General features: G+C 36.5%; 1 protein-coding gene across 1 annotated transcript in view; it reads right to left on the bottom strand.

Moving 5' to 3' along the window:
• Window positions 1–12,782, bottom strand: part of CCDC178 (coiled-coil domain containing 178) — a 221,866-nt gene that overhangs the window by 142,213 nt on the left and 66,871 nt on the right. The window contains exon 12 of the mRNA XM_062568544.1: window positions 4,687–4,870. Coding sequence (XP_062424528.1) covers window positions 4,687–4,870 — 184 coding nt within the window. The remainder of the gene's footprint in view (window positions 1–4,686; window positions 4,871–12,782) is intronic.

Here is a 12,782-nt window from a genome sequence, read left to right as displayed (position 1 = left end):
GAAGAAAAAAAGTCATATGCAACAGATAAGAAACAAATGGACAACAGCAAAGACAATTTAACACTAATATTGCAATAAGGATGAGCACAGCTCTTAAAGTTTGTCTCAAGTATCATAAGACCATATTAAGAAAGGGATTATAATAGAGACAGGCAAAAGAGGTAAATAAATATAGAATAAATCATAAGAAAAGCAGTACTTTTTAAATGACTAGTATAAAATTATGTAATTTATTTTTGGTAACTTAAGATAATTAAAAACATGAAGGAGCTGAGCCAATTTACCTAAACATATAATGCGTATCAAATATTCAAAACTAAAAAAAAAAAAACTCAGTGCTTTCTATGTCCTCTATCTTTTATACGATGGGTCTTTTTATAACTTTTAATAAAAATCTGAATGTTTTATCCCTTTCTTATGCAAGTTTCCTATAGATAATCAAAACTATACTTGATTATAATCTATGTCAAATCCCAATAAAGGTTTTAAGTAAGTTTAGGAATAGGAAAGTTAATTACTTAACCAAAAGCAGGCATGACATGACTAATAGTAAAGTCACACAAAATCAATCAGTTTTGTTACGGAAAAGCATTTCTTGGCAGTGTTTTATTCCCACGCAAAACTGTCTGGCAAAACTCCAACAGACAAGGAAAGTATACAGAATGTGGAAGAGGGGACAGGCTACTCGGGAGGATTATAAGAATGCTGTCAGAGCACACAGGGACGCAATGAGAAAGGCTAAGGCCCATTTGGAATTAAGTCTGGCAAGGGATGTCAAGGACAACAGGAAGGGCTTCTTCAAACACATCAGCAGCAAGAGGAGGACTGGGAAAAATGTGGGCCCACTACTGAATGGGGCAGGGGCACTGGTGACAAGGGATACAGAGAAGGCAGAATTACTGAATGCCTTCTTTGCTTCCGTCTTCACTGCTAAGGGCAGCCTCAAGAATTCCAGAGCCTGGAGACAAGAGAGTCCAGAGAAGGGAAAACTTTCCTTTGGTTGAGGAGGAAAGAACTAGAGACCTTCTGGGCAGGCTGGACATCCACAAGTCCACAGGCCCTGATGGGATGCACCCACACATACTGAGGGAGCTGGCGGATGTTGTTGCCAGGCCACTCTCCATCATCTTTGAAAGGTCCTGGAGAACTGGAGAGGTGCCTGAGGACTGGAAGAAAGCCAGTGTCACTTCAGTCTTCAAAAAGGGCAAGAAGGAGGACTCAGGCAACTACAGGCCAGTCAGCCTCACCTCCATCCCTGGAAAGGTGGTGGAACAGCTCATTCTGGATGTCATCTCCACACATATGGAGGACAAGAAGGTGGTCAGGAGTAGCCAGCATGGATTCACCAAGGGGTGAATCCTGCTTAACCGATCTGATGGAATGACTGGCTGGGTAGATGAGGGGAGAGCAGTGGACATTACGTACCTTGATTTGAGCAAGGCTTTCGACACTGTCTCCCATCACATCCTCCTAGGAAGCGAAGCTTAGAAAGCGTGGATTAGACAAGTGGACTGTGAGGTGGATTGAGAACTGGCTGAAAGGCAGAGCTCAGAGGGTTGTGCTCAGCAGGGCAGAGTCTAGTTGGAGACCTGTGGCTAGTGGCATCCCCTAGGGCTCAGTATTGGGACCCCATGAGGGGACAGAGTGCCTCCTCACCAAGTTTGCAGATGATACCAAGCTGGGAGAAGTGGCTGATACACCTGAGGGCCATGCTGCCATTCAGACCCGGACATGCTGGAGAGTTGGGCGGAGAGGAACCTCCCGAGGTTCAACAAGGGCAAGTGCAGAGTCCTGCACCTAGGGAGAAATAACCCTAGGCACCAGTACAAGCTGGGGGCTGACCCTCTGGAGAGCAGCTCTGCAGAGAAGGACCTGGGAGTGCTGGTGGATGACAAATTGACTATGAGCCAAGAATGTGCCCTTGTGGCTAAGAAAGCCAATGGTATCCTTCGCTGCATTAGGAAGAGTGTTGCCAGCAGGTGGAGGCAGGTGATCCTGCCCCTCAGCCCTGGTGAGGCCTCGAATACTACATCCAGTTCTGGGCTCCCCAGGACAAGAGAGACATGGAGCTACTGGACAGAGTCCAGCGTAGGGCTACAAGGATGATCAGAGGGCTGGAGCATCTGCCCTATGAGGAATGGCTGCGAGAGCTGGGCCTCTTCACCCTGGGGAAGAGAAGACTGAGGGGGGAGATCTTATCAGTGTGTATAAGTACCTGAAGGGAGGGTGTCAAGGGGAAGGGGACAAACTTTTTTCAGTAGTGCCACGTGATAGGACAAGAGGCAATGAGAGGAGAGAGGAGAGAGGAGAGAGGAGAGGAGAAAACTCAACTCTGAATTCTACTTGGTTAATTATAAAAACACCATTAGGAGAGCTAAATAAAAATTTTCTGAAAAACCTGCAAAAGACATAATAATTTGTAACAAATTCTTTTCCAAACACATCTGAGTAGGAAGCCTCCTAGGGATAATTTAAGGCCAGCAGATGACCAGAAACATTCAGAATGTGATAGCAGGAGGAGGAAAAAAAAATCCAAAGACCCAACCTCCAAAACAAATAAATCTCCCAAACCCTAACAAAGAAACGGGTAATATGAATTATTCTGAAAAATAGAATTAGTTGACACATAGAAAATCAGATGAGGAATCAGCATGCCTTGGAAAGTGCCTCAAAAATCATTAGTCTTCTGAAAGATTTAATAAGCCTATGAACAGGGTAGAGCTTGGTGAGATAGTCTGCTTGGACTTCTAAATGGTGCTTGATAACGTATCATAAGAAGAACTCCTAAATAAATTAAGTTTCCACGAGTTAAGGAGAAAAGTCTCATGTGAATAAATAATGGATTTAAAGATAGATGATCTAGAGTAGGAATAAATTATCAGTTTTCACAGGGACAGAGCCACATTGGGGTCCTGCAAGTATCTGAGCTGGATCTGTTGTTTTCAATTAATTCATAAACAATATTGGAAAGGGGGTATTTATGGGATAACTAAGTATAATTAGATAGATTTCTTATTTAGGATAATTAAGATAAAGTAAATTGGAAATTCAGTGGAATCCTGAATGAAAGAGAGATAAAAGAGTAGACAAAGTTCAGTGAAGGTAAATGCAATTTTGGACATTAGGATAAAGTCTTTATTTATACAATGTTGAACTCTGAGCTGACTAGTGTCAAACAGGAACAGGATCTTGAATTTAAAACAGGCAGTTCCAAGACAATGTGAAGACAATGTTCAGTAGCATTTAACAAGAATAAATGTAATACTAAAAAACGTTAAGAAAGAAATAGAGAACAAAACAGAAATCATCATTATACCACTATACATGCCCACAGAATACCTATATATTGAAAACATCAAGCTAAGAAAAAAAATATAGACATATATAAGCAGGGGCTTTCAAACACCCCTTGTAAATCCTAATTTCTTCGAGTAATTTTTAGCATCTCCTGAACACTTAAATATAAGAACATCCCTCGAACATACACTCATGCAAATATTTCAGCTCACAACACTGAGAACATGGAAAAATTGACGTTGAGCAAATGCATATGCAAAGAAAACAATTTATAGGACAAAACTATATCCTGTGCAAATTCAGATCTTGCCAAGAATATAAACTTGATCCAAAAAAAGGAATCATGGTACTATTAAAGTGACTGACTCACATTCACTTTAAAAACAGCTGCAAAGTTCTCTGTTCTTCAGCCCATGTTTTACTTTTATCTTTGCCTTTTAACTCACTTTATTTTTATTTATTTATTTACTTATTTAAGAAGAAAGTAAGCAGGTAGGTGAAGAAGAAGCACAATAGAGTGCCCAATACACCAATGCATATTATAAAAAAGAAAATACACTCAATTCTTAATTTTACTGATTAGGTCTAAAAATATTACAGAAAATGAAATTATGAAAGTCTCTTCTTAAAGGCAATCTAGACCTTATATACAGCAGAAGAACACTAATGATGATAAGTACACAAAACACCTTTTATAGCTTTCTGATATAAAAAGACCCTTGAGAATTCCTGGTATTGCATATTTTTTCCTTGTATATCTGAATGCTAAATCTTACACCTTACAATAGCACTGTTCCTACAAAGCTGTATGCATATGTTCAAGATTATTTACTAAGAATTAGGCAAAGTAAAAAAACATCAAAAACATATGTAATTCTTCTCAGTTATTGCAAGGCTGCTACATAAGGATAACTTTCAATAACAGTTCTTGGTAATCAATGGCATCCTGTTGATAGGGAAAAATTCTTCTCAGGTAGTATTTCATTTTCAATGGCTATATTCAGTATCAAACAAAACTATGATTTACAGATTTCTCTGATCATTTAGTTATATAAAGAATAAGACTTACTTATTTCGATACATTCCAAATCATGTAGCAATCACAAAAACTTTGTATGGTTGGGAATATCTGTAAACGGTAATCTTTATCCTCTCATTACTTGTGACCATTTAGCAATCAATTTGTTTTTTCACATAGAGGCTACTTTTTATTTATTTATTTATTTTATTTTTTATTTTTTTTAGTGTTTTAAAACAACTGGTGAAAATCAGAAGTTTTGCATTATTATTTTCTTGATATTAGATTGCTTGTCTTACAGTTTTCTGATATGAATGGCATCATTTCCTATTTTTTCACTCTAAAATGATTTTAAATAAAAAATACACAACCTTGTAATTAATTTTTTCACTGGTTATTTTTTTTTGCAAGTCCTCATACTTTGCTTTTTTTTCACCGTAAGACAATTCAACATTATAGAGATCTTTATTTACTCTTTTTACTTGCTCTTCAATCTTCTGTATGCTTTTGGAGACAGTCTTTATTTCTGACTGATATGCCTTCTTTTTTCTTGAACTATTGAAATAAAACAAAGTGATATTATTTCACATTACTAGTTTATAAAGTATACGAGCTAAAATAAAAACTCTGTTGAATAAGCAATTCTAAAATATTTTTAAATCAAAATCAAAAGCAGTATCATCCTGCTGATTTGATGCTGAATATACCATGCTCTTCCTTAAAACTCTATTCATAAGCATATGCCTTGACAGTTCATTGATATCAAACTATTACATGTACCCATTTTTTGTCCTGCATATCTTTACTATTAGTCTGTAATATAACACTATCACTTTTGGATGAAAAGTGTCAATAACAGCCCTTGTGTCTGAAAATGTTAATATTGCTCACATAACCTCAATTCATCTCTCTTATAATATATGACCATGTCTGAGGTATAGAGTACTTCATACAAGTGCTGTGGTGCAGATTATTCGTGCAGCTGATGAATTAATTTTGCTATTTGTATTTTAAGTAACATAACACAATTTTAGTTCACTTTATATAGTAATAAGGAAAAAAAATCATTAGAAGTGAACTATTCAACAGAAATGAACTTAAAATACTATTAGATTAGACCATTAGATCACACAGCAGAAAACAAACTAAAACAAATTAAAAAAACTCCCCACAGGTAAACATTGATAGTCCTTTGACAGACTGAATATAACCTCTATATCATTAGAACTTAATGTTCCCCAACCAAATGTTTCTTTGTAGAAGAATGGGATCACTGAAAAATAAACTGTTACTACCACTGAGGGTATCCGCTGAATCAGAATGATAAAACTAAACAGTATTGAAAGGCTCTTCATAGGTCACACACAGTTTCTCATACTCAATCTGCAAATCTTGCACTGATTACCCATATTCTTAGTTGAATTAGAGGCCAGAATGGTTCTCTCAAAGACAACCTCCTTTCATGACACAGAGTGTCATTTAGTCAGTTAAAAGAAGAAAACATATATTACCTTACAAAATACAAAGGTTACTGCACAAGGACTAAAATTCATGGATTATTTTATCTACATACATACACACATATTCCACTTTCAGTACATGGGTACTGCTGATTCCTAAATACACAGACTTAGAGTCAGAATTATCTTGTACATACTCCTTGAACATTTTTGCATTTTATAAGGCAGTGTAGGCCCGTATCAACTTAATTTGGCTTCCTAAAATCCAAGTAACATAGAAGAGCAAACCAAGAGAACAGAGAACATTGTCATGCATCTTGAAGAACTATATACACCATGTCTGTAGCATATATTACAATTGTCCTTCCTCTATTAAAAGATTGTTTGTAACCAAAGTCAACTTATTGTTACTCTCAAGCAGTTGACCAAGGTTATGAAGATAGAAACTCACAGTCCTAAGAGAAATGAGACAGCAGTATGATCTTTCCAAAATACAAAATATGATCTAGAAGCTTTAGCAATGCCATACACCTGTAAGACCCTGTGTTTAGAGTCATAAGTGACTGCTTCACATAAATCTATAATGTGGACATTTTTCAGAGATACTGCAGAAGCTGTAATAGCCCTAACAGAGTGAGACCTAAGTGAAACAGGAGGCACTACTTTTGCTACTTAATACAAAGTCCTGCATAGTCAGCTACTGAGTTAGACAGTTCTTAAATACAAAGATGAAAAAAAAAATCTTGGCATAGATCATAAAGATATTGTTCCTTGTAAATTAAAACACTGGCAGTGACCAAGATCTACTATATGGAGTAAAGCATCCCACCACACAAGAATGTCAGAAAAAACAGAGCTGAGAATACTCAATAACAAGCAAATAGTCCAAATTATCCTTAGATGATAATGAGAAAGAGCAACAAAGGTCTTTCTTTTGAAGGGAGGCAATATAAAAGTAAAAGTACTCTGGTTCTTTCAAGTCTAAGACAATTCAGTTAGGAGCTATCATATTAGAGAGTAGTAACACTTCTACTCTCTAACTTTCATAGGTCTGTCTGTATCACATACATTGACTAGACTTTCCTGCACACCACTCAGATCAGCAATGAAATAGAAGCTAACAGCACCAGTGTGAGTAGTACCAGGCACCATGACATAACCAGGAGTTATAAGAGTTATAACCAAAGCGGAGTGAGTTACATACAGACTGATGAAGGAGGGCAAGAGGCTGATGCTATAAAAGATCGGTGACAAAGAATTTGTGAAGATACTGTATGTAATGTAAACAGTACACAACGAGGCCAAAGAGCAAACAGTTAAATGTGATTAGAAATAATTATAATGCTTGCTAAAATAAGAGGGGTTCAAGCCAATTCTTCGACTACTAGAGGAAACTTTCGTGGACACAGCATTCTACAACACTTTTTAGTAATGGTTTCTGGTCAGTTCTTACAGAGTTTCTGAATCCTACAGTCTCTGATAATATTCATTTGAACTATTCAGATCATAACCAGATCACTTTCAAAATAGAAAATTTGTGTACAACGGTCTTGTGATTCAAACCAGAAACGTGTTTCATTAACTGTTCAATCAGAGATAGGTGTCTTAATTTTGCAAATTATCTGAAGAAACTAAAACATACTCTAAAATACTGACAAAATGCTACTGGGTAATTAACTATTTGTTTTGTCCAGAAAAGTTCTGGGAGAGCTATCACGGAACCCCTATCCCCATCACTCTCCCCCCCCTCCCCCCAAAATTTCATCTTTTCTTAAAATAAATGCAAGCATACCTAATCCTACTTTGGGCAAGATCATGACTAAATGGCTTCAGAAATTTCTTCCAAAACATCTATGACTATAAAAAGAATCAAATATCAAAACACCAAAAGCAAGCCAGCAATTCACCTGAACAGTAGAGAGAAAGCAGACCTGTGCTGAAGCTGGAAAGAAATGAAAGGAACCAAGCAACAGTTATTCCACTCTGATTTCCTACACCTTTCTTTTAGAGTCAAATTGTTTTGATGCATGCAAGGCCACAAATGACTCTGCAGATCAAAGCATTTTATATATGCAAGAGGAACCTACACACCTCAAGCCAAAAAGCAAATGAACTACAGCATAAAGAAGAACTATGGTTCTTCAGTGTGCGTGTTCCATACTCTACTCATACAGATGTTTAAAATTCTGTCATAGCTTCTGTAGCTTACTCAGGAACTCTATCCCTCTTTGAGAGGCATAAAGAGTTTTTGATTGTTCCTTCCCTAAGCTTTCATATGTTAAGTAATTGTGCACAAGGACCAGAGACTTTTTTTGATCTAAGAGCATTACAAGATATATTGAGCCTTCACAGGAAAAGGGTGTGTGTGTGTGTGTGTGTGTGTGTGTGTGTGTGTGTCAGGTCAAATGCACTGTTTCTCCTCAGTTTCCTTCCACCAGTAAATCCAGGAAGTTTAAAGTACTATGAAGGAAAGGTGACACAGATGGGGTATGGATGTTCATATGGATAACAAATCTCAAAGTATTCCAGTTATTGACAAATCTTTTTTTATTTTTCCACACAAATGTTTGCTCACATACACTCTATATTTTAGGTCCTCCTAAGCTAAAGCATAAGTTACCTTGAGATAGGTCTTGGAATCCTTTGAGAAAAAAAGTATTGCATGATCATTTTGCCAAAAGCAATGCTATTCTGGATATTTCTGCACATCACTCAGTGACAGTGTGGGTAGAGATGTCCTCATCATTGCAATCAATATAATTTGAAGTACACCTCTGATCATAGAATGCTGGCCAACTTCAATGGTCCCATAAGAGACAAAATGATATCCTTAAAAAAAAAATTAATTAAGAGGTAGAAGCGTCTCCTTTCCTCTCTGTATTACAAAAAGGGAACTTTCTGAAATATCTGCTTCTGCATAAATATAGGTAAAAATGATTTTGCATTTAAATATCCTCCACAGTATAAAGGGGAAAAGCTATCAAAGCACGGATCTCTCTCTCTCTCTTTTTTCCCCCAGTATCATCAGTGTCTTCAGTATCCAAGAAGATTCAGTAGTGATTATATCAGAAAGGGATTAAATGGTGTCTCCATCATAGTCATGAACACTAATTTAAGTTTTTCTATGAAAAGGGATCCTTAGTTATGGCAAATACCTTCACTTCACTTTCTCAGGATTACAGGATTGAAAAACATAGAATAGATCTCAGTAGGCCAGGGACAGGAAGAGACTACCACAAAGTGAAAATAATGCAGCTGACTAGCAGCCCAAACTCCTTCAAATCTAGTGAGTAGGTTAGAAGAGCATAAGCACCTTTGACCTGTTTGAACATCTAGCTGAATACATATGCCTTTTTTCACATTAACAAAGACATAACTTACTAAAAAAAATAGTAAGATCAAATTAGTGAGAAGTAATGAGGAATGGCATGCTGAGAAAAACTTGCTCCTCAAGTTCTGGGTGAGTACGATGAGACTACAGTCTTGACAGTGGCAATGTGTTGCCACTCTCAGCCAGGTGGAAATAGCAAGAAATTAATGCCCAATCCAGGCTTACTTTGAAGATAATTCTGAGAAGCAGTGGAGTTCAGAGCAAGTACAGAATCCCCTTGACTAGGAAAACATTCAAGTGTCCAACTGAAAGATCAAGCTCAGGTTATTTTTGGAGCAAGACATCAGGTTCAAGGTGAAAGGATTACTTTAGCAAGTCCTTAAAAATAGCAGGAAACACCCCATAGCTTGAGACAACTGATAAAATCTGTCAGCATCTTAGTTTGTCAGTATCTAATAAAATCAGAAAATATTCACTGCTGGATGTGCCAAGTCCAAAGACAGGTCATTATACAGGAAAGAAGAGAGAATACCATTTCTCTAGTTTGCTGATATAAAACATCAGTATAGTATCACTCACTGTTATATGAATGTGGTCACTCTGGATATGAATAGCAACAAAAGGCAGCATTTCAAACTGCCGTAAGTTTCACACTGATGTTCAAGCTTTACTCTTTGGGAGATTGTGTCCTGTGCTTTTGAGTCACTTCGAAAAGGTACCTCTGTCAGGATCACTTTGGATACAGAAGACAAACATGTAGATGCTCCAAAGATCTATCTTCTGAAAATCTGGCTACAGCAGTAAATGTCATGCTTCCCCAAGCAGTACATGGAAAGCAACCTACCTGTGGGTTTAATCTGTAGACTCTAACAAAAGGTGTCATATATGCTGTCATTTGTTACATAAGGTATCAAAGTCTATCACTTCAACAAAAATGTCCTGTGCATCAAATACAGTATTATTTCCTTCATGGCTAGAAAATATCTCAAGGAAAACAGGTGCCGATCAACACAAAGTTCACTGTGGCCCAAATAAACTCCAGAATTCACACAGGATACACAGGAGACAACTGATGGTTTACTAAAGACCCACAGAACAAAAAGAGAGCTATGAGAATTTGGAGAAAGTAAGGAATCTCTTCTGTCAAAGCCTTATCAGCTATTCATCCAAGTACAGAGTTTTATTTTCTATCCAGACATAACCTGGTACCCTTTCCACAACCTTGATGAAGGCCTTGAAGGCATGAGAAGGCCATAGGACAGAATTGCATTGAAAATAGTCCCAAAATATTGACAGATGCATTATTGCATTGTATAATCAGATGTGAACATGAAACTGTGCACTGAAATTTGAGGATGAAAAACACTTTCTGCACAAAGAATCTCCAATAAAAGCTAGAGTCACCATTCTAAACCAATACCTGTAGATGAAGGTCTGAAATGGAGTGGTTGAAATGGTAATAGAATGCAATGGCTGTAAATGGCTTCCAAAACTAAATAAATGATTTCCAAAGTTAAAAAAAACAAATAAACAAACAAAAAAAACCCCACACCTTTCTCTTTATTAAAGCAGATTCTCAAAGAAGTGCCTGAAGATGAGCTGCAATACAGGAATATACTAAAATAGTTGAAACAATCTTTGCACTATATCCAGAATTCAGCTGCCTATGATAAGTTTTCCCGTATATGACTAAAGCAGCCTTAGTAAGGAGAGTTCATGATGTCCAATTACACTTACAAAGATGCTACTCTTCTTAAAGCATTTGAAACAATAAAAGATACAAGCTACTCAATTTCTTCTTGTTGAAATGCTACATTTTCCTCTGAAAATGCACTGTTGAAGATGTCTGCTAAACAAAACTGAAAAAGTGATGAAAACACTCTTTGAAAACAAAGATCAATCTGAAATAAGTAATGGAATATAACATTTCATCTGTTTTTTGTACTATGATACTGTGACCATCAAACAGTTAAGCCTTCAGCAGCAGGCTGCATGTCTCAAATAGATCAGCCATATGTTTGCAGAGCAGTGAAAGCAGTCTGTTAAGCTTCCATAAGGACAGAAGAAAAATTATCTGTAAAATTCATAGCTCAGGCTTCAGAAAAATCATGCAGAAGACATATTCTTATTTAGCCAGTAAAGCCTAATAATTAAGCAGCCTTAACTTAAGTGAAGAACTCTCTCTTCTTTCAAAAAGCATCAAGGCATTTGAGACTCTACTGCAATAACACCTTCCCTTCTTATTTAATATGACAGCCATCACTTGGTTGGGAGGTTTGGGAGAATTTAAAGAAATTTCACTTCTAGTGGGAACATAATATTTACGACTAAACTTCCGTATCATACAGCTGTTGCAGGCCTAACTAAAATTAATTTTTTTTAAAAAAAGAGACATGAGAGAAAGAAATGGAAGTTAATCAGATAAGCCAGTCAACATTATAAAATGACCACCATGTTAGAAATCCTATCACAATATAGTTACAATATTTTTCAAAAAAAGTATTAACACTTAAGCTCAAACTTACAAGTTCAGACAGTTGAGCTTTCTTTTTACTTACCTTGTATAGAAAATAAGAATACTTAGATGGATCTTTAAAAAAACAAAAACAAAACAAAACAAAAAAAAAAACAAAAAACACCGAAAACTTAGATGACTTAGATTTATTTCCTGAATTTAGAACTGCATGTTCTAAATAGGAAAAATACACCTAAGCATTCCAGGAAGAATATGAGAAACAAGTTCTTTATCTTCTGGTAGCCTATTAGGACAGTCGCTCACTTTTTAGTCCTGTTTAAGTAAAATGCCAGGACTCCTGTTAGCATGCAATTAATCAAAAGAAACACTCCAACTCTTAAACTAACTTGAGACAATGTATTAAGAACTATATTCTCATGGGATATAGCAATTTCACAAAATACAGCAATCCTTCCAAAATACAAAAGGCCACACAGAAATCAGAGCACACTCAAAAAGGAAAATAAAGCATGAATATGTTTTGAAATAAAGGCTGTGAGAGGCTATCATGGGCTCTGAGTCTCAAATTAATACACAAGAATTACTAATGACATGCAAAATATTTCTAATGTAAGGCAAGAGATTCAATGTCTTCAAATCATTCTTTGAAGATATAAAAAGACTGAGGTCCTGGAATCCTCCGCTACCAGCAACATGTCATAACCATTCTCTGGGTCTTGGATCTGAACTTTCAAATACACTTCTTGAACTCCTGAACATGTGAAAGAACTCAGGAAGTTCTTTCAAAGCCTCACAATAAGACTGACTATATTTGAAATAAATAATGCTCAAAGGATTTCTCTCATGAACTGGTCCAGTCTTTTCTGGGATGCTTGTAAACCTTCAGTGTAAAAGTTGATCTCAGCTAATGACGCTTCCCAAATCAGTTTTCCAAAGATTCCACTCCCTCTAATGCTCCACATTTGCCTGTACATGTTCTTAAAAACTTGTGTCTCTTCTTTCAGCCTACCAGTTAATACTTCAAACAAGGGCAAGATCTTTATTCATTGTCTTACAACTATGAAGAAATAAAATAGTTTTAATCCATCAAAAAAATAGTGTTCTAATAATCCTAAAAAGCAGCTCCATGAAAATCAAAAACTCATGAAACCTGGTTCCTTCCCCATTAGTGTCACATGGTTTATTTTTCTTTGGTATGTA

Source organism: Rhea pennata, chromosome 2, assembly GCF_028389875.1.
Source record: "Rhea pennata isolate bPtePen1 chromosome 2, bPtePen1.pri, whole genome shotgun sequence".
Lineage (NCBI taxonomy): Eukaryota > Metazoa > Chordata > Aves > Rheiformes > Rheidae > Rhea > Rhea pennata.
Note: the sequence above shows the minus strand (reverse complement) of the source record. Positions and strands in the feature narration are given on the sequence as shown.